Consider the following 24,279-nt stretch of genomic DNA (forward strand, 5'->3'; position numbering starts at 1 on the left):
CCTTTCGCACGCCTCCCAGACGGCGAGGCAGCCAATCAGAATATTACACCCTATAGCAGCCGAGTCCTCTAAGCAACAGGGATAGGTGGGGGCTGGGCAGGAGGGAGCTGTCAGCCTGAACCCAGATGGAAATGGAGACTGATCCCTGATCAGCTTCTGCTTTCCAGCAGCTCTGTTGTTGTGAAGCGGGGCTGGGGGAGGGTAAACTGATCCAGGGCCTGCTCAGGGAGCAGATGAAGATGTGCAAAGTAAAGTTATTAAAGTGATATTTTAGTCAAACTAATTCCCCTGAAGTAATCATAGTAGTCATTGTATGTATATATATAAAAAACACTTCACTCTATATTCATGCTATTCGTATTTATTTCTTTAATTTTTTGCAAATTCATAGCTAACGCTGGGTTACCTAATCCTATTTGCATGTTCTCATCTGACACCACACTGATCAAGCTGATCATTAACTGCAAGAAATAAGCCTCAAATATTCAAATGAGTAAACAGCCACAGTGCAGACAGCACCAAGGTTCTCCTTTTTTTCAATGATGCTGCTGGAATTTTATTTATGTAAATAGTCATCTCTCCCTCCCCACATCATCACTCAGTTCATTGTACCTTAATGGGGAGGGTCCAAATGTGCCTTTCATCACACTGTATACCACCCACTCCCACTGGCTTTTTATGAATGCAGCATCTGGGCGTCCAATGGTATTTCTGGATTTTTGGTTTAAACCCCTGGTGGTGTTTTGTCCTTCCTGCAGTCTCCAATTTCCTTCTTTTTTTCTTCTTTTTTTTAACTTTATGCTAAGGTGTGTAGGCTCACGTAATGGTACACATTTATACACACTGCTGTTGCCCACAGTGGTGTAGCTTTATGTTTTAAAAATTTAACTCCATAAAGACTTGCACACCTGATCGATCTTCAAACAGCTTTGCTTCTCTTGAAATATATTAACTTCCACATATTGGTGTAAATTGCAGAGTGCTGGGAATGCACTCAGGTTCTCCTTCTGCATGCATGGATTCTCTCAAGTGTTCTGGTTTCACCACCTAAAAACAGCAATTAAGTTTAGTCACTATAAGTTACCTTGAAGTTCCATGGTGTACCGCTACATTCCTGTATAGCAGAAGAGAATTTGCTCTCTCTTGGATATAAGTATATAAAAAAAAGGACGACTAGTTGGATAATGTTTAGTAGTAAAAAGTCAGGCCAACAGAAACTATAATTAACCACTGACATGTCAAAAAGCTTAACTGGAATCAAAGTTAGAGGTCCAGCCTATATGGGACAGCTTAGAGATATTTTTTTTATAATACATCTTGTTTTGGTAAATGTACAGTATATATTGCATTTGGTCCTTCCATGTGCTTTTGTGGAACGGGACAAAAACATAAGCAAGATGCAGGCAGAACCCTTCTCATGAGAGAGTTGATGGTAAAATGAAGGTGGACTGGGATAGAAAAAACAATCACTGGACAGAACATTACTAAACAGTGGAATCTAATAATACATACCCCGCATGACAAAACTGAATAAACAGAAGTTCATAAATTATCATGGACTTTTCTACTATAAAATACAGTAAAACCTCTACACAACTGATCAGATTTGATATAACACGTACCGTGAAGTTTTAAGCCCTAAGGATATTTCTATTTCTATTTAATTCCCAATTGTTTATTCTTTGCTCCTTAGAAAAACCTTCATTTTTAAAAAGTCCTTCACCTCTTCTAGATCCACTGCTGCTGTTTAAGCTCACATCTTCACTCCTACAACTGTTTTGCTTAAGCCACGTCATGCTATCCCATGAATCATTCAGGCTTAAAAGGCTCCTGGACTTCAAAGCCTGATCCTGTATTGTGTCTTTGCATAGCAGAAAACATAACAGGAAACCTGCTTGAAGTTGGGATCTTTGGCACCTTCCTGTTAATAACCACTGACATTCAGCGACAGACATGAAATTGTGTATTAAAAGCTGAAATCATTAATGATTAACTAGACGGAGGATTTGTGAAGGCCTTACTTTTTTTTTGACTGCACACCTTCACAGAGTTCTCAGTTTTTTTTTGACAACATACAGTGTAATGTGCAAAATCATGTCAAGTACAAAGAATAGTATAAAAAAAGAATAAAAAGGCATGCCTAAGAAGATCTTCAACAAAACTTGTAAACAAAGTCTGACTTCCTTGGTTGCAAAGCAGTCCGTGTTTTGGTGCTGCACTGTAAGGAAGCAACAATAACAGAAACTCAGCTGGAAACTATGAACAAAAAACACCACACCTGTCTCCAGATTCCTGCTGAGTGTGTCACAGATTTCTCATGCAGATGTCAGGTTTTAAATAAAAGCAGTTCACAAAGCTTTCCTAAGACTGGGTGGCGAGGCCGATACAGTTTACCAGGTGCGGGGTAACTGAAGCACGCAGGCACACTGTGGGACAGAAACACACTGAACACACTGCAGTGATAACGACATCCAAACTCAAGTGACACGCTGAACACAAACATTCACAGAGAACAGTATGTGCATCTGTGTCTAATGTTTGCGCTCTCAAGCTAATCGGGACAAGTCACAGTCCCGGTAGCGCTTGTTTTGTCATGCCCTTACAGTGTTTTTAGAAGGTTTTCAGTAGAAAACATGCAAAACATGAAACGGGTACGTGTCAAGGTGTTTGTGTTTGCTATTATGCGCTAGAAATGATTATAGTGCACAAATAATTGCAACTCAAGCTTACTAATTAAATATCCAAAAGGCAGTAGTGATTATTGTTTTTTTTTTTTCCTTTTCCTTAATTCATCTGGGTGCTTTCAGCTAAGTTCCCTAAGAGTCCTGCAGTTTTCTATGCTCGTCAGGAAACCAGGTCAAAAGCAACAACTTTGTCGCCCTTATCTCTCTCTCTCTCTCATTTAAAGAGCTTTAATTTATTTATCAGATGGTGGTAAAAGACATTTTGACAAATCAGAAAGAAAAAAAAATGTGTGATCCTTCACATCCTCTGATTTTACTTAGCTCATTTTAATTCTTTAGTTTAGATGTTTAACGTCACAATATTTACCTCCATTGTGAATGTAGTGCAGGCTTTATTATTAGTGTCTCTCTTGTCTTAGGCCTCCTACCGTCTGGCTGATGATAAGACAGCAGCCCCCAGCGATAAGAAGTGTTACCACCAAACAACTGGCACTAATTTTAAGAGACATGTAAAAACCTCTTCATCTTCAGCACATTAGGATATATTCTTTTTTACAATAATGAACATACAAAATGTAGTCCCTAAATGTGATACAAGGGTTCTATTATAAAAGAATAAAAACAGCAACAATGTGTACTCATTTGTGTTCAGCTAATATTTTGTATAAATGCCTTTTGTAGCTATTACAGCTGCAAGTTTTTTGGTCTCTAATTGCTTTGCATATCTTAATATTGATGTTTTTCCCCTTTCTGCTTTGTAAAATAGCTCAAATTCTGACTTGCAAGACAGCAGCTTTCTATTACAACTCTGCCTATATGTTTGGGGTTGTTTGTCCTTTTAAAAGGTAAAGCTATATACTAGGCTCAAGACTTTTGCAACATTTTAAAGAATGTTTTTCTCCAGCTCTGTTCATCTCTAACTTTCAGATTGCTGACAAAAAGCCACCTCAAAGCATGACGCTAATGCCACAATGTTTCACTTTGGTAGTGGTGTATTCAGAGTGATGTGCTCTGTTTGATTTCTTGCCACTGCACCTTCTTCCACATACTGTGTCCCACGTAGAGATTGAATTGTGCCACACTGAAAACTGGACTTCTTACACCTGCTTTCCTTTTGCTGCTTTTCTATACTAGCCAAGTTTGTGATGTGCATTACTGCTAGTTGTTATAGTGGCTCAGAAAGGTCAACAAAATGCAAAAGCCACAACACACGAGGAAAAGACACACTAGGTTATGCTTACACTGAAATTATGCTAATATAATAAAACTTTGAGAGAGAAGGATGAAAGGGGGTTTCATTATGATCACACAGACAAATATTTCTGGCACATTTGGAACTCCATAGATTTAGCATGACTTCCTTTTGGTGTAACTTTTGCTTCATTGACCCTGGGCCACCATACCTTGTCATAGCATATTCCCCTCCTCTGACTGGGTGCTCATTTGATTTAATAACTTAAAAAACATCAACATTGTTTGGCTGTATGGCAGTCAGTGGCCTGAATAGACATCCTCGAAGACAGAAAAGACTATTTTAAAATAATTTAAGTAAAAACATTTAAGCTCCACCTTTAGAAACCTGCCAAACTCCAAATCATTTCTTCTGACACCGTCCACTAGCGTTAGTCGGTCTGTGGCCTTAGATGACTAACTCCTCTGCTTGTCTCATATTGCATGCAGCCTGTCTGTACTTGAAACTCTTCACACAGTCCCCAGATAACCTCTCGTCAACAGCACTATGTTGATATTGCTTACTCGGCACCATGGCCTGATTGCACTCTTTAATCCAAATTTACACGACAGGAGGCAGCAGAATTGACAGATCTTCTTTTTCCTGGGAGGTCCCTGGTCTACAAAGACAGCTCTCCTGCAGAATCTGCATCCAGTGGATCTAGCCCTACAAGGCCAGAGCAAGCAGGGTCTGGAGACAGTGTCCTTGGCAAAGACTGCATACACACCGATAAACATGGGTGAGAACAGTCTGTGCTCACCAGACGGAAGGGGGGCAACGCTCCCCCCTGTAGGGTATTACGAAACGTAGCCAGGAGAGCTATTTTAAATTCTCCAAAGGATTATGCTGTCACGGATGACAAGAAATGAATTTCAGGCGCCATTCATTTAAGAAAATATAGACGGCAACCTTGTCTGGCTGTCCTTCAGCACCGTCAGTTAATTATTTGCTTTTCACTCAGTGTGGGATCATCAGGAGCTCCTTGGTCAGATAGACGCAGATGTGTCCGCCGCCTTAAAGCAAGGTTAAAAATAGCACAAAGCATCAGAAAGGTTAAAAAAAAATAACTTAAATTAGAGCAAACATCTTTATTTTTCATTACATGTACTCGCGTCAGTTAGTTGTCACATAAAAAAACGCCACTTCAACGAATATGTAAAAATATGCTTAAATAAAAATGTATATGATTCGGAACACGGAGGGGAAACTTGGTGAAAATGTGGAAATTGAAACGGCAAAGTAAGGACTGGAAGTAGGTCGCAAATAAGCTTTAGTACATAAAGTACTTTTCAGTAGACAACTCGACTGAGGGTTATGTTTAAAACGACTTCCTGGTCGCTTGAGATTCCAGTTGGGGATGTAGCTCAGTGGTAGAGCGCATGCTTTGCATGTATGAGGCCCCGGGTTCAATCCCCGGCATCTCCACTCTTTTTCAAGATTTTTTTTTTTTAACGTCTTTGATTCACAACTTTCGTCAAAAAGAAACCGCCGATCACATTTTAATGAATAAATCTTTACAGAGTAGTCTTAGTAAGAAAAAAATGAGGAAACATGGGTGGAAACATATCGTGTTGGAGGTAACAAGGAACTGTAAATCTTCCAGATCATGCTTATGGAGCAAATTAGGTGTCGTGGTAACATTTTACTTTAGAAATTTATTGTTTTACAAAAATGAAACGGATGTTGTTTCAATTAAATTAAATTACAATTGCTTTGAAAAATGAACGTTTCTCTCCAATAGATTTTAATTGCGAAAATTTACATGTTAAAGTTTCTTTCAAACTTTAGGTCAAACTTGCGGGAGGTTTTCTAAAGGTCGCCCTTGCAGAGAGCCTTTCAAATGAGTTGAGATAAATTCATTTCACTAGTTTATATTGGGCCAGTTCATAAGAACTGTTTTTTCAAGGCACTTTAAAACAGAAACAGATGCAATTTGGATACTGAAATAGTGAAATAAATCAACCTTTTGATGCATGTATACTTCTATACACCTAAACTGATGGCAGCAGGACTCAGTAGAACCTGCGCTGTATTTACGAGGTAATGCCACCATTTTTTCAGGTGCTTTTGAACACAGACACATGTAAGAGTTGGAGAACCCATTTTCAGAGGACTGAGGTTTGTCGCACCTGAAATTGACTCTTTCTTTTATGATTCTGGCCCGTCTGCCTGCTTTGTTTTCCTCCTCAGTTCTCATCTCTCCAATCCAACTCATCTGGTTCACCTACATGCTGCTGTGCTGCAGTGCCATCAGGCTCATGTCATCTATCTATCCTTCAGTAGTTATATTCAGCACTCAGGTAGGCAGACGGTGACAGATTTTTGAAAGCCCTTTGGTTTACCTCCTTACCTGAACACAATCTTGACCACGTTTATTGTCTCTTGGATTTCCCTGCCTTGCCTAGTCCACGAAGGATTCTTCACTGGTTTCTGGACTCGATCCTGTTTCTGCCTCTCGACCTCTGCCTCCTGCCTTGTCCCTGGATTTGTCTGCCTGATATTGTCTTCACGTGCCTTAACTGTTTCTGTGCCCAGACCACCGATCCTCGCCTGACCCTCAGATAAGTTTGCCTCTTTCTTCCTCCCTGGTTCTGACCCTGCCTCGGCCCCTTGATCTCTGAATTCTGATTCCCCCTGGATTACCTGCTACTTACCACTGTGCCACTTCATCACTTCGCTGAGGAGCCAAGAATCTGCCCCCATCTTCCATGGCACTTTAAGAAGGTTAGTGGCTTTTATTATTGAGCTTGGCCCCAAGATTACAAGCCACTAACCTGCTTCTCTGTCCTCAGAGATTCCTGTCTCATTGTTGGTGGTTGCCTGTCTCCTTTCCATTTGTGTCTGACTGAAATTCCAGGTCCTCCGTTCCGAGCATTACACTTTCGTTCAATTAAATACATTTAAATTCAATCCTGGTTTTAAGACGGTGCAGATAAATTGAAATCGCATTGCCACACATAAAACTTATCTATTTTAATAAGCCCAATCATTTTCATCAAAGCATTAAGTTTGTAGTAGTTCCTCTAAATACTGATGGTTTCCTAAAGGCTACATTTTGAAAGTTGTTTTATAAAGGACCTAACTTTGAAAATGCTCTGTGGTGAGGCTCATTTGTCAGATAAAGAAGTACTTCTTGAAAATAACAACCTTTAAGCAGGTATTAAAATTATAATGCAATATTCTCAGTAGTTGCAAGTGTATAACAAAACCAAAAGCTGTCACTAATTGTGGTATGTCAATGATGGCATTTTAATTAGAAGAAAACAAACAAAGTAGAACTTGTTTGTAAGAGTTTCCTGGAAAAACGCTCTACCTCTTCAAAGAATGCAGAGCCTCAGATTTGTAAAGACCTACACAGCTTCTGAAATATTGCACAAAATAGAACAAGTACTTTGGAAGATAATGGTCTCCAGGATTTTCCAGACCAATAAAATGGGGAAAAGATTTATCCCCAAAGTTAGAAAGTTGTATTCTTTCCTTTTAATGAGAAAGTTCAGGCTGCATTGTTTAATTAAACCAGTTATGTTCATTATTGAGCAAATAAGAATAAAAATTGTTTACAATAAAATTATTTCTGAGCTTTTATTTATTTTTTTTTTTTAGGTTTTAACATCAACAACGTTGAGGCACAGTTTCCTTAAAGCAATAAAAAATAAGATTTTTGATGGGATAATTTTACATGAAACTATTTCAAATGGTTTATCTTTTTGATAATTTTCAAAACCTTTGTTCAGTAAAATGTTCCTGACTTCTCATACTTTTTGTAGTTCTGTAGAGGACAAAAAAAGTACAATGTGATTATAAATATTAACAATTTGAGAACAAATGATTATTTGTCGCCATCTTCTGGCAAATTAGAGTATTTTCAAGAGCTGGTTGACATCTCTAACACCAGGTGGCGCCAATTTAGTATGTAGGTCGTCTGAAATTTGAATTTACTGAGTAAATATAAATAAATAACCCATGATCAACAACAACAGCAATAATATCAAAACCACGATGTAGCACAAAAAATTAAAACCCTTTAAGTTCTGCAGAAATGCAGATTTGTTTGTACAGAGCAAATTGAAAAAGCATATTGTATGAGGGCTACAAAGACAAGGAAACAAAACGTTATGACAATATTAGGCAAAGAGGAATAAACTGCATACCTTACATTTTTGCATACCTTACCTGCATTTTTGAAAAAGAAATATTCACTTGTAGAAAAAAATCACATGATTTCACATGAAAAAATATCTTAGGTTTTTGAATAATGCATGAAGGGATATGTCTACCTGTTCAGAAAGCACTGAAATATAAAAACACAAGTTCACTTCAGGATAAATTCCAAATACAAGGTGCTCAATCTGACTATCTTTTTGTTATCTAAGAATTTGTAGGTCAAGTTAAAGGGAAATAAATCTTGAACATGCTCTAACAAACCCCATTCCCCATCATTTTCTCTCTGGGTTTTGAGCTAACATTTAATTTCACCACCTCATGTAAAAATAGACAATGTTTCCACCTGTGTGTGAGATGTAGATGAGATGTTTGCTTGTAATTCAGTCTGTTGGCTTGTGAAGTGTTTGTTCTCGACTCGCATGCAACAATACAACTGTGGACAAATCTAATAATGACTGGCATGATTACCATTTGCCGATGGATGTGTAAAACCTCACTTGGTCTGTAAATTGGCGCGCTGTGCAAACAAGCGGCGTGAGGACAAAGAAATGAAAACGTGAATATAAATCTGCCCCGTTATTAAGCCGTTGAAGTCTGAATGAAAGAGTCAGACTTGATAATAGTAGTAGACGTATTATAGAAGTGTATAAATATATATATGTAGGTAAATCTCACTGAGAAATAAGGTCTCATTTTTAAAAGTGACCTGCTTTATGCTTACACAATGAAAATATGTCAAAATAGATCATGCTGAGTAGAAATAATAGACGAGACTTTCAGTGATCACGTTGTAAATTTCTCATCACGTCACGCTCAGACGTACAGAGCACGTCTTGCTCAAAGAGCTAAACGCACAATGTTTTGTGTGAACTTCTACAGATCACATGTAGGAGTTGGTGTCCACATGAACTGCTGTGCATTCCTGTGGGATAATCTTATCTTCCTCCTTGTGGACCTCTGAACTGCAGGGCAACACTTAAACATGCGCCCTGATTTGCGTGTTGCAAGCAAACAAAGATGCAGCCGTGAAAACGAATGGAGCATTTAGAATACGTCAGGAACAATTGATCGTTCATCACAGATTTATCCAATGGCTTTCAGAATAAATCTGATGGACTTTAAGAGGCGTACTACAGATTCAATCAAAGGAGAGCCGATTCCTCTGTCTCCACTGAACAACCTCCATTGACTCAATGTAAATGTAATCAAGTGGTCGTTACCTGTCTCTTCAACTGACTGAATGGTTACAATGCACCTGATTGATCTGAGATAGTAGATGGGAGGGGGTTTTGAAATGTAAACGTGCACTTGATGCATGCATACAGTGACAATAGATGCTTGGGTGTTGCTTCTATTCAAATACATGATGAAGTCGGAACCGTTAGGCTCTGAAAAGCAGTTAGAGCAGAAAATTTAGAACTGGAATGATCAAAAACCAGGGCTGATTTTGTTGTGAAAGAAAATCCTTGAGATTTTAGTTTGTATTATTTTTTTTTTCTGTTTCACCTAAAGTTTGATGTAGCATCTGCATGTGGGAACTATGTTTTGTTGTTGTTGTGCTTGAGTTTGAACTATTGATTAAAAACAGCAAATTCAGCATCTTACAAAAGTATTCACACCAACTGCTTGTCACCTTATAACCAAAAACCTCAATGTATTTCATGCTGAGTAACACTGAAGGCGAAGAAATAGGAAATTATACATATAAAAATTATTTACAAGCAAAATAAGAAAGTTTGAACCAGGTTTGAACACAAGTCCAGCTGCAAGACTTTTGGGATGGGGCTTTGCTAAGCTTGCACATCTAGAGAACATTTATGTCACTTTTTTTTTTTTTGCAAAACAACTGAAGTTCAATCAAATTAGACTGAAAGCGACTGCAGAACAGAAAATTTTCAAGCCTCGTCACTAATTCCCAGATGGATGTAGACCTATACGTTTTCTGGGTCATTTAACTCTTACCAGAACAAAAATCCTACAACATAATGCTGCCACCACCATATTTCACAGCAACGCTTAGAGAGATGTTTATTGTTAGTTTTAAGGCCAGGATTCCAAATCTGTCTAAATCAATTTTTATGCAACCTGCGCAGGAAAGTAAGGAACTAATTTATCAGCAGAATATTTTGCATCTTTGCAAATTATTGCGACTTATTATATTGAAAAGGGGGAAATCACGAGGGCAACTTTTCTCCTTCTTGAAAACTGCATTCCTTTCTGCTGCGGTGATTTCAGAGAAGAACCGCGCAATCTGTGAAAGCTTCTGTGTCTGGCTCATGCCTGCAGCCACGGATGAGTGCAACATTTGTTCCCTGCAGAAAACTGTCCATGTCGTAGGGTCACTCTAACACAAATTGTCCCCAGTCTTCCCTACATACAAATTGCCCTGCCTCCCCCGCTCCACGAGTTGAATCGTCACCACAGTGACAATCACCTGCTTTCACTCGCACAGCGATGGAGCCGAGAAACGCCCAAAGTGATACGGGCAGAAGAACTGGTATCAAGTGTCGCTTCAAGCTCAAAGAATCATCAACGTGAAGGAAGATTGCTTTCACGTGTCTCTCGGCTTTTCGCCGTTTTGTTTTGACTGCAGCCCTGCCCTGCTGACCCGCCTACGTGGCGTCAGGCTCAACAAGCGCCGTAACGACGTGTGAACTTTTGGGCATTCGGTGACAAAAGGGCCTTTTGGACAGGTGCACCAACCCGCCCCATCAGCCGGCATCTGACTCCCTTTGCGATGCTAAATAGCTCCAGTTAAAGGCTGAGACATTCCTGTCTGATGACTGGCACCCGGTGCGCGTTTTCAAACACTTTGCGCACCAACAATCTCAACGCAAGCGAAATATGCAACAATTTAAAATGAAACGTAAGTTTAAAAACAACTAAAAGGAGGGGAAATATTCAGTTCTGGCCCAATTAAAACTTATTTTTTTAACGGACCGTGCAGATTGAATTTACTGCTCATTTCCTCCCAGAATTTCACACCACCCCGAGGCAGGCGCTCAAATAGCTCCAACTTTACATCATCATTTGGTTCCTGTCTGCTCGCTTATTATTTATTTATTTATTTTTGGACCTCGATTCCCGCAGCGAGGAAGCAGGGGAACAGTGCCTCTCCTATTCACACTGAACGATCTCCGGAGAGGAGAACAGATCAGGATGAACTGAGCTTTTTGTGGCTAAAGAGGACAGGTCGTTTGTCTCTCCTTTTTTTAATGAGCAAAATGCCTTTTTCCTCATCTCTGTGTTCGTGTAGAGTGATAGAGGCTCGATTGTCTTTGAGGGACCGTTGGAGACATGTATGCGGTTTTCAGCCTATTAAAACATTTTTTTTTTCTGGAAATATGAGAAATAAATGTGGACATCTCAGCCGGCACGGGGACGCCCCACCTGATTTTTAACCCAAATAAACTCAACTGTAAACTAAGCAGATATCAACTCTTGTTTTAGTGGTGTCTTTATTTCCTTTTTTCACTCCGTCCTGGTCCTGAGACAGTACTTAGACTTGCTCCCTTAACTTGCTAAGAACCCACAGAGACTCTCTAAGAGATCAACAAATTATTGACTATATAACGCAAGAAACTTTTTTTCTTCTTCTTTTAAATCAACAGTTTGCGCTGTGATGGAAGTGGCTTGTCTGGAGTGCATGCTTAATTTAGTTTTAGAAATAGGATACTTCGTTTGTTTAAGTAATTTCTTGTAGCTCTCACTGAACATTGCGAGCTAATTTGAATTAATTCGTGGCTAATGAGGTATTTAAGGTTTTACATCATGTGACCACAGTGAATCGTGCTACTGTATAAAATAATTCGTACTTTGCATGAATACTTTTATGGAAAACATATATTTTCAAATTACCGCTAACTTGTTTTCCTTGACTGTACTTTTTGCATCTTGTTTTGTATTATTATATGACATAAGTAGATTATATTTCAAGTGACACCAAATTTAAGTATCGTTTTCACTAGTTAGGAGAAAAATACATAAGTTGGAATTAGACTTTAATTTTCTCAAAGTTTCAATTGAATACCTTTTTTTTAAAATCAATAACTTTAATTTTGACATTAATTGTTAATAATTTTCAGAAAAAAACAGTCCAGGATGAATTTGCTAACGTTTGAATGTGTGATTTGTCTGGTAATTTGAGAACCTATGAGAACCCGTACTGCAGCAGGTCGCACTGTGTCATGAAGTAAAAAGAACATTTAAGCTCAAATCTTTAACTCCTGAACACCCAATATTCCAATCTGGTCATTTATTTTATTTTATTTTATTTTATTTTATTTTATTTTATTTTATTCTTTACCTTATTCAAAAATTCATATTTCAGTAAAAGTCTACAGTGTAGAGCCGTGGTGACATGCGCAGTCACCGAAACTCTCAGCGCAGATTTTGGGCACTTTGGATACCTGTGATCTGAGGGGACGGTGGCGCCCCGGCGTGCAGGGGGTGTGTCTTTGGGCGGGGACGTTCCCACCCCGCGGTTTTCTCCCCCTTTATAAGTGGAGGCAAACTTTAACGGAGAGATACACGCAACATCGCAGGTTGCCTGTGAGTTTTCAACTCCGTCCGTCTGGAAATAGCCATCAAGCCAGGAGCACGGGGGGACACGGTCGGCGTTTGGTTGTGGAGAGATAGTCTTATTTGTTCCGGCCGAGGACAAAACCCGAGCTCAAAATGCCCCGATCTTTTCTCGTCAAGAAGTATTTCTCCAACAAGAAGCCTTACTACAGAGAAAGCCAGCTGGAAAGTCAAACAGGTAAGTTTTCAAAGGAAATATTACAATAAAATCCACTCTTAAAACGCTACATCCAAGTACCTGCAGCCAGGAAAGAGTTGTGAATGTAGCCTGCAGGCGAAAAGGCTGATCTATTCGCCTCGAAAATGTGGTGATGAGAAAGGTTGATGCTCTGTAGAGTGCAACCCGAGAGCGAGAATGATAACAAGCTTAGATCATCGGTTTAACCCCACCTGACTGAACTTCCTCTTTTGTTTTCAGCTTTTGTCCCAGAAAGCTTTCCACTGGCCGAACTTCCAACACAAAACAACGCGTCTGCGCTCACTTGCCATCCCAGCAGCCCCTTCTTCACCAGCTCTGATGCCCTGCCTGCTCCCCTCTCCCCAATCACCCCGGCGTCCCTGCCTCCCTCTCCGTCCTCTTTTTCCGGCGGAGAGGAAGAAGAGGACGGCGGCCGCACCTCGGATCCCCCCAGCCCGGAGGTCATCCAAAACATCTTCCACTGTCTACACTGCAGCAAGAGCTACGGCAGCCTCTCTGCACTCTCGCATCATCAGCTGTCCAGCCACCAGCTCCCTCCAAGCGGTCCGTTACTGCAGACTGCTTCCGTTCCCTCAGAGGAATCCCCGCGCCCAGCTTTCCACTGCAAACACTGCTCCAAGGAGTACACCAGCCTGGGGGCCCTGAAGATGCACATCCGCTCACACACTCTTCCCTGCGTGTGCCCCACTTGCGGCAAAGCCTTCTCCAGGCCCTGGCTGCTCAGAGGACACATCCGCACGCACACAGGTAAAGATTTTAAGTCACCCCCCCGCCCCCCAATTGATTCACACTGTTTTGACTTTGTTGATGCAATTGGCTGCACCTTGTGCTCATTGATATTTATTGACCGATGACCAAATGTAGTTGTTTAGCAGGACACAATCTAATCTCAGCCCACCAGTTGGTCTGCATGAGAAACAACAGTATTAACTCAGCCGGGGTGTTCTTTTCTGCGGAGGATCGTTTAAAAACGATGACTTTAATGAGTGCATTGCGTTGCTCTGGTGCTGACCGTGTTCTCTGTTCCTCTGTTCCTCTGTTCCAGGTGAGCGCCCCTTCGCTTGTCAACACTGCAGCCGGGCCTTCGCCGACCGCTCCAACCTGCGCGCCCACCTGCAGACCCACTCTGAGGTGAAGAAGTACCAGTGCGGCTCCTGCTCCCGGACCTTCAGCCGCATGTCCCTGCTGCATAAACACAACTCCTCTGGGTGTTGTCCCTCATCGTAGACCGCCTTGAAGAAGACACAGCTGGAGCTCCCCTTTGGGTCGTGCTAGGAGCCAGCGCCCACATCGATTCCTGTTTTTTTTTTTTTTTAATAAGTGCCTTAACTTCATGATTGCCAAATATGAAACCACACTATTGTTTGCTGCGTGCTTTTGGAACTCTGTGGCAGCTGAAGGCGTAGTTAATTCCCAGGAAACTTCGCTGGTGCCGGCCGGTCCGGGACCGCGGCCATGTTGCAGCTGCCTTGGGGTGTGTTTGTGCGTACGCGAGGATGTCATTCCTCACCATGCTATACATGCATTATGTGTGGGTGTTGAGACAGCTGTCTGTGCATGGTGCACCGTGGAGGCAGGGCGCTGAGAGACGCGCTAACTGCAACCTCAACGACAGGTGACACAAGCAAGACAACATTTGCCCCCTCCTCGCTGCACAACCACACCAGGATATAAAAGCTCACTTGAGCCTGACCAAAAACTGTTTTTAAAACTATTTGGATGTGCGGCTTTTTTTTTTTCCTTTTTTTCTTTTTTTTTTTAAACATTTGATTGAAGATGACTTTCAATAGATGTATTTTGCAAACTTGTGTATTTGCAAAGTGGTGACATGCGGCACATGATCTATGGTTTTTGTAAATAAAAGGATTTCTAACAAACTCAGCTGGTTTTCTGTGTGTCCCTTCTTTTTAATAATGTAATAGTGTTTCAGATGACTTTGTATTGACACAAGAGTTCATTAGGACATGCATGACAGTTTGTGAATGGGATGATAGAGCTGCACACAGTTGTATGGGTTGGTGTGTGCTACGGGGAGCGGGGAGAGGTTTATATGATGTTGAGTGATGGGTAGAACACCTGCACACACCTGCCCGTCGGTCGGGAAACGCTGGGGGACACACACCGTGCAAGCAGGGTTGGCGGGCAGACTGTGTAGAAAGACGCTGACGTGGGGTCGTAGGGGAATGGGTCCGTCTGAAGCTAAGGGTCCGGGGTGCAGCATATGACAGGAATCTAAACACAGAAACAGAATTTACTCCCGATTGGTGCAGAAAGGTGCATGCGTGCGCCAGTGTGTCTGAGGACGCCGTTCAAACCTTAAGATCAGATTGCATGACTTGGCTTGCTCAATGTAAACAACACCCTAAAGGCTGCGCGGATGCAAACACACAACCCCTGAATACAGAAGCTTACTTTGATCAGGGGGGGATTTTTCATTTGTCTACTCTCTCTCTCTCTCTCTCTCTCTCTCTCTCTCTCTGAGCTCATGTGAATGTGAGAGTCATTTTAACAGCTGCACACCTACGCAGTCGCAGCGAATCAAAGAGGGCCTGAGCCCCACTTGAAGGGCCGACCGTGACACGAGCGGTGGGCGAGCACTTTGGAGAAAGATGCGCAGAATTTAAAAGACGTGTGTAATTTCAATTTCTCCTCGCGATTTCTTCATTCTGCCTCCACAAACTCTACACTTGATTCCCCTATATGCTTTTGAAATTAAATGGACATCTTGCTAAGGGGACATTTTTTTGGTTTGTGGTGTGTAGGAGGCAGTCTGACTCTTTAGCTGCGAGGCGATGAGATCACTGGAGCTGTCATCTTTCCTTTTAAATGATGCTTGGTATCATATTGGCCCCCTTAAAGTATTTTGATGTTCACAGCCTCACGCGTGTGTCCCCTGACTAATTTGGCATTCCTGAACCATTAGCGACAGACATATAATACCACCGCCTTGCAGAGCGATGGCTTCTCTTTCTGCTGTCTTTTCACTTAGATTTTCCCCCTGACAAGAAATATGTGGCTCCATCTGCCTAGGTTTACCTGCAAAATGCTTTGAGTCTCTAGGAGCTGGTCTTGCTGAACACTTTTAAAGAACTTGGATAAAAGAACGTCGTACTGTAAATGTGTTTAGGATTTTGCGCCTACTGCTTTTAACGTGTAAGTCCTTGTGTCTAAAATGGTTTTTACGCAGCTTTTCTGGCCAGGGTTTTTTATAAAAGACATTTTCAATCTTAATGTGCTTCCTGGCAAAAAAAAAAAAAAAAAAAAAAAAAAAATGGAAAATTATTTTTTTTGACAATAACGAAAGGACAAACTTTAAGCTTGTCTCAGGCGAGCAACATCTTTAACTTCAGCCCAATGATGCATTAAAGAGCCAAATGTCTTATTAGTTTCGCTTAATTCTGTTTTATTCTTGAAAAAGATAGTTGTAAAGAGAATATTTGACTTGTGTTTGTCATTTTGTGTGACTTAACTGCTCTTTATGTTTTTTTATAAACAACTCATTGGACAAGTTAAGTTTACTGCATCATAGCTTGTCCCAGAGCCATGAGGAGTTGCGATTCGTGTTTTCTCTTATCTCACACTCAGGGTGTATTACTTTGACAACTAAGAAACAAAAGATCTTATGGTTTTGAATCAAAAATATGCATCACTTTGTAGAGCAGGGCTTTGCTGGGATCAAATGGTAAAATTAAACTTCAGTGTATTTATTGTGCTGTTGTTGATGATGTGATGTTATTTGTAAAGTTCTAAGTTACTTCATTTAACTTGTGTCCAATTTATCATCTGAAAATCCTCTCTTATGTGAGTCAGATTTTAAAGGTGAACTCTGTTTCCGTCTTTGTTTGATACACATTAATGTAGTAGTATTTGTGATGTGAAATTTTCATCCCCTCTCTGGCATGACTCAATGGATTTTGTTAGATTTACATACTTTTAAACCCGACAAGATGAAATATTTTAGATCTTAGCTCTTTTATCAACAGATGTCTCTTTTCTCCCCCCAACATATTTGTGAACCGAGTCCAATGGTTTTCTCTCCCTGCTGATGCAAATGCCCGTGCAGCGCTCTCCAAGAATATTCATAACCTGAACTGTCTCACATTTGGTTCTGTTACAAGCTATAAACTCCTGTGCAGCTGTAGGATTTTATGTGGGAGACATATTGCATAAATATGAAATTGGTTCAGCTGAATGTGAATCCATAGAGCACTTGTAAGATCGTATTTGTCCATCTGTTCGTCCGTCGGTGGTTGTCAGTCCATTAGTTTGTTTGTAAACAATCAAATGAACATTCCTCATATCCAAATAAAATACACCGACGTCTACGGCTTCAGTGGAAGAAATAGTCATAAAACTGAAGATGAGTGAATGTGTTTGCACTGCTCTGCATTAAGGCATTGCTTAGGACAGAAATTATTCTGCCAGCACAGCAAAAACAGGTCCTTTCCTAAAGTATTTGGTTCAAAGCATCTGTCTTACGGTATTTACAGGGCATGATTGGATGAGTGTCTGTTGATTTTCTATTAAGGTTGCCGGGGTTTACAGTGGCCCATGCTGAGTGGGAGAGAGAGAGAGAGAGAGTGTGTTGCTGAAATCAGAACGTCAGGCTTTGCAGAGCTGATTCACTGGAGGATCAGGTTGAAGCCAAGAGGGTTAAGTCACTGGGCTAAAGTTTCCAACCCTCTTACAAGCTGCAGAGCTCTTACACAACTGCCCAAAGCCTCAGCGCCAACATTCTCCGCTGGAGCAATCTCAGAAGACTCTCCTCCAGCCCTTTGTCCTTTCAAAAGATATTAAAAAGTCTCAAATTTACCTAAGCCTCATCTGCCTCCAAGTAGAAAATTAAGCAACACGTATGGGGAAAATAAATGGCATTAGGTTAGGAATAAAAGGGTGATGTAAAGATAATAGGAGGAGGCAAGCAACAGGAGAGGAGAGACTGGACGTTGGAGGGGGGAGGATGTGGGTGTCTGAAGAAGAATGGGTGTATCTGTTTGCAGGCCATTAATCAAATCAGTGGGGAGTTGAATTTACTGAGGAATGCCACATGTTGCAATGCAGACTTGATCAATGACATGTGCTGTGAGGGCAGAGAGATATGCTGACTTTAGCCGCCGCCGCTGTAACAGGCGATCAGCATGTAAAACACATCAACATCTGGCTTATCCGAGAGTCAAAATAAGGAGGAATTCGTCTTTATCATCAAAAACATTTGGCGTGCGTGCCGCTCTGCGACAGATCCACACGGTGAACTCAGATCTCTGCACACCATAGAGCAGCTTTACCCAAGGACAGGATGCGGCCTCGGCGAGGGGGCACACACCATTTCCTGCCCACCTCCGAAACCTCCTGCCCTCCCCTTCACCAAAACGTGTCTGTGTGCACTACGAGGCTTTAGCCTTGCTCCTCAACAGCAAGGCTCTGTCCCACAGGGTCAAAGGTTAGAGGATGACCCGCAGAGAGACAGGAGGACAAACAAATGTGACACACTTTGTCTGTGGCAGAAATGTCCAACTTTGTGTTGCAGAGAGCCGTCAGCGGGCATGTTTCCTTTGGCTCTGAATACTGGAGAGCGCACAAACTCTGCTGCAGAGCTCCAGGGTACCAGGAACATCCAGAGGACAATGTTCACTCATCGGGATTTTACTGGATAAACCAGAACAAAGCTGTGAACAATTGTGAAGTGGCAGGGAAATGATTCTAAAAATGTTGGTCCACATTTTTATTTAACCTCTAAACTGCCATGTCTCTGATGAAGAAAGTAGCCCACTGCATGATGCAGCCACACCTACGTCTGAGTGTGTTCGTAGTGTTTTACAGTGTTAGTTTTCGAGTATACAACTAAAAATCCTGTCAACACATTGTCCCACCTGAGTCGTGGGTCATTGCAGCTCCCCAAGAGTCCCAGTTCTGGCTGCCTTTTGAATTAATGTTCTCATTTGGTTAATAATCTGATTGAACTGTTAAAAATTCAATTGGTCATCATGCTTGTGGTCAACATATCTTTTTGAAATCGTTATCATTTCAGCAGAAGCATGGACAACACAGCACAGAAACACGGCTCAGTGGAGACCATGCATTGATTGGGAAAGACATGCAGTGAATTATGAAACAATATGATAAACGAGGTCCTGCTGGGTAAACTGCCAGTGGCTGAAATCTTAGAATTGGAAACTATTTCACTTTCAAAAAGCGAGCAGCAGCTTCCTTTGGTTCTCAAACACTCTGAGCATCATTACAACATGACATAATGCCTGATGAGTGATTCACATGCTTCTAAATATTTAAACTTTTTGATGCCACAAAGTAATTACATTACTTCATTTTCAAATACACAATGTCGTCTTGGCTCAACGTAAATGAAACACAAGTTTTCTATCATTTTGAATGAGCAGCGTTCTGGTTTGTCGTGATCCGCCACCCAGTGATCTGTTTAGAGGCGTCGCCAAAACTGCACAGATACACCGGCGCTCGATGTCACAGTGGCCCCTGTGTGGATCTGAGTCTGCTGCTGCTGCTGAGAGAGTCCCACCATCTGGCAGAGTTACACTCTATCCACCCAACATGCTGTAATACAAACGGAGAAAATCTGGTTTGCAGTAAGTGGGACCTGGCATGGGGGAAGACTGGAAGAATAGAATAGAATAGAATAGAATAGAATAGAATAGAATAGAATAGAATAGAATAGAATAGGTCTAACTGGAAAAATTCAGGAGTTACAGCAGCAAAATAAGTGGGAGCTTGCATGTTTACTGGATTGAGGCTTAAGTGATTTTTATCGGCACAGAGAATTAGAATTTATTTAGTTTTTCTCAGTTAGTCAGTAGATTTTTACTTTGGAGGAAAATTTTTAGGAAAGTAAAGTTTCATCAAGTTCCTTGTTGTTTACTTACAGTGCTTTATGAAATTAGTGCAAAATTAAAAGAAAACTAAAACTTATCAACCAAAGCCTAAAGTTCACAATCAAAAGACAGATTCAGCAGCTGTTTTTCTACAATGACTCTCTTCTTACCACTTTTCCTGAAGGTTAAATTTGACCACTGTCCTATCAAAGGTTCTCCCACCTGAGCTGTGGATATTTGCAGCTCCTCCAGAATTACCACAGGCCTTTTTCCTGCTTTTCTTCACCTGCAGGTTTAGGTCAAACGTTACGTTGAGATGTTGTCCTGGAGTTTCCATTTGGTATCAAAGTAGAGGAGGCTGAATGTGTTCACAAGCCAGACTTTTTTAAAATCATGTTTACACATTTGTCAAAACCACATTTCTCCTTTCTTCCTTTCTTCCACGTTGCAGCTATGACCTATGTTGTGTTGATTTATTACACGACAATGTGTTTGTAGCATGACACAATTCAAAAACAACTTTTGTAAGTACACAAAGCAGGTTAGGAACAATTTATAGTACAATTAAAATGACTTACACACACACAAAAAAAAGTGTTTTCAGTCTTCAAATAAACTCCTAATTTTAACAGTTAACCAGATTGGAAGGAGGAACAAGATGTGCCTGGAAGATGACCTGCAAAAATTTCATTTTGGTAATAAAATATGTCTAAATGTTCTCTTGCAAATGCAGTTATTTAAAAATAAATAAATTCCAGTGAAACTGCTATTCATTTCAGCGATGAGCCAACCCAGGACTAAATGTGGTGCAAGAAAGGGAGTGTGTAAGAAAGTTTGGAAACCACACACACACACAGACACACCTACACACACACACACACACACACGCACACACACACACACACAGGGAAAACTGGGCAAAGTCCAACATGTCATGACACGAGAAAACAGAGAAAATACATGGAGCTGACTTACTGAGGAGGATGTTATTGTCAGAGCAGATAAAAATGGGTGACAAGCTAATCAAGGTAGGAAGACTGAAAAGTATTAGTTTTCTTTGGAGCTAGATGAGTCTGTTAGAGCTGGCAGCAGCTGAAATTCTCCCATTCTGACCATTTTTCTCTCTTTATTCACGCTAGTCTCTTTTCTCACCTCACGCTGTTGTGTGATTCTGTTTTTTCTTTTTTTTAACCACAGGTATTCAGGTATTTGCCTCCAGGGTGCTGCTGGTAGTGCTGGGAATTGCAAGGTGCACTCTTGTCCTCGTGTCAGGGCCTGTGTGGACCCAGGGGGCCACCAGCTGAAGGACGGGGACAGTCCTATTGTCCCAAAGCATTCCACGTGAACAAGGTAAAGAGCTAGGGAGGTGGCGTAGGGTGGGGAGCCACGCTTTGAGTGGGGATCTGGAGCGTATGTGTTATTGTAAAGAGCACAGATTGTCACCCGTCTCCTCCACCTCCTCTCCTCACCCCGCCTCGCTCCGTCCTATCCTGTCCCCTGAGTTGCTGCAGGCTAAGTAAAATACACCTGCTTGAAATCTACACCTCAGGGCCAGATGCCTATCTCCAAAATCTCCAGAGTTTTCCATAAACACACCAAATGTTGCACACACTCTCCAAGCAAGAACATCTGGTTATATCAAACCTGCTGAAATGTGAATTTAAAATCAATTCACACATTTCCTTGCCCTTTGAAAGTTAGCAGAGAAAATCATTTGATGTTTGTTTTCTGAAAGCCCACTACCAGGGTTAACGGGGAAATTGCGTATCTGAGCAAAATCTGATCTTTGTTTTCAACAGGTAGCTGGATATAAAGTTGACATCTCAAATGTGTTGCAGAGTTGCAACAAAAAAAAAAAAAATCAGCTTACTAAAGATAAAAGGGCTCTTTTGTTCTCTAAATTATGTTTGTCTTCTCAAACAAACATGTGACCAACTGCAGACCTGAAATATGCTTAAGATTGATTAAGATAGTGAGCTTATTAAACATGAGAGGAGCATGTGAAATTAGATATTTGACTTGCTTATTAGAGTAGATAAACAACAGCAAGAGAAAAGAAAAGGAAATTGATCAGATGAGATTAAAATGACATCTGGATGCATAAAGTAATAGATAATGTTATTTTTTTAAGTGGCTGTGTTGAGTAAATAACTCAGTGTTTTACATTAAGCAGGTGTTAAAATGGTGCTGCCAGAAAATGTTCATCAAGGTGGATGGATCTAAATATTTTAGGGTGGCACCATGTGTGTGCATATAATTATAAAAAAATGTTTTTTAGGATAAGTTTTGTTTTGCCAAAAAAAAAAAAAGAAAAAAAAAAGACTTCGGCCATTATTTTAGACAATGTACAGCTTGTCTAAAAAACTGAAACTCCTCCTTGGGGAGTTTCAGTTTCCTTACATTGAAAGATTCCAACCAGATTTTCTAATCCTTGCTCTCTCTGTCTGTCACACCTTTTCTTGGTAACTACATTTCCAAACATAAATTCGTCCTGCATGCCTTCTTCTCACTTTCTGCACACCCTACAACCCTTGAACTCTGATCATGTTACTTCATGACACATTTGAGGTTTCTGCGTTTGCTTTGGCATGAGGAGAATCATTCTTGGCTTGTTTTGACTCCCCAGATGTGCACATTTATGAGACAGTGGATGGTCTAATGTTGCATGTCTGAACAAATGGTCAGTAGGATGTGCATGGTTGTGTGTCTGTGTGTAACTGGACCCTCTCATAGTAAGTGGGCACAGGTGTCTCACCACCTGACCACACCCCGAGGCCAGACGGCACCTCCTGTCCCTAACACCTGTCCCCCTCTGTCTGTGAAAAGACCTGCGCTCCTCTCCCCTTCTGTCTCACACACAGTCTAAAGTTTGTCTGGGAGGAGGGCAGGTTTCTGGTCTGTGACCAAATCGGACGGGGCGGCGGAGGGTGGGTGTGGAGGGGGTTTCTTTAGGATGTAGTGAGGGGATCACCAGTTTGTCTTGTGTATCCATGCAGCTGTCCTGCTGAAACCAGAACTCAGACCAAGGATGCGGCTCAATGCGGTGCCGCCTCTGCCCACTCGGTGACATCGCTGCAAGCTGTTGGAGAGCGGCTGCAGACCTTCGTGTCCTTACGAGCAACAGATGGGAATGTATCAAAACACGCCTACCATCTATATGTCTAACAAACAGCAGAAAGATTTGGTTTCAAAGCTGTTCTCATCAGTCCTGTTATTAATGGCCATTTTTATTTAACTATTATAGTGAAGATGTGAAGTCCAACTCTTATTCCACCTGACTTTTTAAGAAATGTGTGTGAGGGTTTCTGCCTGTTAGTTCAAGGTTTCTTTTCAGTTTTTAATCTTTTTAATTTAGAGACACCTATTAACCTAACAGTCATGTGATTGGACTGCGAGGATGTCAGAGTATTTGGAGAGCAACAAAGCATGCAGAGGGAGAACATGCAAATCCAAGAGCTTCTGTGAGCAAGAGAGCAGTGAAACCGACTGAACCATTCATCTGTCCATCCGTCTACCTTTCAATCTGTCAATCCCACGTAAGCCCCCAGTTTTGTCATGCTCTTGATGACAAATGAGAGACACAGCTTGAAAGTAAATATCAGTATTTAAGAAATAATAAAAGGGAGGAGTAAACAAAGACATTTAGATGACGTGACAAGCGGTAATCTGGCATGAAGGGACTTCAGTGTGGAAGTGTGAAACATTAGCTAAATGAAGTTGGCTATACTCTGATGTTTGGTGCACAAGTCCACAAATGATATACATATTCTGATAGTTTCCCCCTTTTTTAAAAACAATATTGTGCTCATATATTCAGAAAATGATGAACTCTTTCATATAAGCTCCATCTGAAAGTCCTGTCTTTAGGAAACTTGAAATAAAATCCAACACGGGACCTGAGGTTATCATTCTTTATTCCCTTCATCTCCTGTGTGCCAAGTTTTCAATTGTTCAGACATCATCTTATTGGAGCTAAAATCAATCTGCTTTATCTTTTGGTGTTTTATAAAGTTTCAATCAAAGAAGTAAGATTGATTATGATAATGTATCACTAATTATGCTTGTGGAAAAGTTCAGAAAGCCAAAAGCGCATCTGATCCTGTCAGATCAAGACTACCAAAGTTTGACCCACTGAGTGTAAAATGTCCAGAAATGGAGGATGAATCAAAACTTTTTGAAAAAGATTTGTATTTACATGATGAAAATAATGTATTGTTTACAGTTTTTTGCTCTTGGAACATCCAGACCAAATGTTAAGAGAGATTACAATGAGCTGAGAATTTGAAACAACTGTTATATAACCAGAACGCGTCTTTAATAACCGGCTAATTAAGGATGTTTTAGTAAACAACTTTATATTTTTTAATGTTTTTTTTCAGAAAGTACAGAAAAACAGGAGACATTAACTTTTATTCCAACAAATAGACTGAACCCAACCCAACATATGTTGTTTTATTTTGTCAGATGTGTCCCCAAGACATTCCCAAAAACATCAAACATACAGAGAAAACAAGGACTTTGAGGTGTTGCATTAAGAATAATAAGATGATCCATGCAGCAAAGTACACCTGAAGATGA

The 24,279-nt window shown here is 40.8% G+C and overlaps 1 protein-coding gene, 1 long non-coding RNA gene and 1 other non-coding gene across 3 annotated transcripts; all 3 read left to right on the forward strand.

Moving 5' to 3' along the window:
• Positions 1–5,268: 5,268 nt before the first annotated feature.
• Positions 5,269–5,340, forward strand: trnaa-ugc (transfer RNA alanine (anticodon UGC)). The gene has a single exon. It is a non-coding gene; the product is annotated as a tRNA-Ala (tRNA).
• A 775-nt stretch (positions 5,341–6,115) lies between these two features.
• On the forward strand, positions 6,116–11,523 carry LOC107836825 (uncharacterized). Its single transcript, XR_001662790.1, has 2 exons — positions 6,116–6,215; positions 10,673–11,523. It is a non-coding gene; the product is annotated as an uncharacterized LOC107836825 (long non-coding RNA).
• An 864-nt stretch (positions 11,524–12,387) lies between these two features.
• On the forward strand, positions 12,388–14,740 carry snai1b (snail family zinc finger 1b). Its single transcript, XM_007557686.2, has 3 exons — positions 12,388–12,838; positions 13,079–13,606; positions 13,905–14,740. The coding sequence occupies exons 1-3, from the start codon at positions 12,757–12,759 to the stop codon at positions 14,084–14,086; spliced, it is 792 nt and encodes a 263-aa protein (XP_007557748.1). The 5' UTR covers positions 12,388–12,756; the 3' UTR covers positions 14,087–14,740.
• The last annotated feature ends 9,539 nt before the right edge of the window (positions 14,741–24,279 follow it).

Source organism: Poecilia formosa, unplaced genomic scaffold, assembly GCF_000485575.1.
Source record: "Poecilia formosa unplaced genomic scaffold, Poecilia_formosa-5.1.2 Scaffold90, whole genome shotgun sequence".
In the NCBI taxonomy this organism is placed as follows: Eukaryota; Metazoa; Chordata; class Actinopteri; order Cyprinodontiformes; family Poeciliidae; genus Poecilia; species Poecilia formosa.

Excerpts from the sequence above, each read along its gene's own strand:
- snai1b (XM_007557686.2), top strand. The coding sequence starts at position 12,757 with ATGCCCCGATCTTTTCTCGTCAAGAAGTATTTCTCCAACAAGAAGCCT. Across the intron at positions 12,839-13,078 it reads CCAGCTGGAAAGTCAAACAG|CTTTTGTCCCAGAAAGCTTT; the intron begins GTAAGTTTTCAA and ends TTTTGTTTTCAG. Across the intron at positions 13,607-13,904 it reads ACACATCCGCACGCACACAG|GTGAGCGCCCCTTCGCTTGT; the intron begins GTAAAGATTTTA and ends CCTCTGTTCCAG.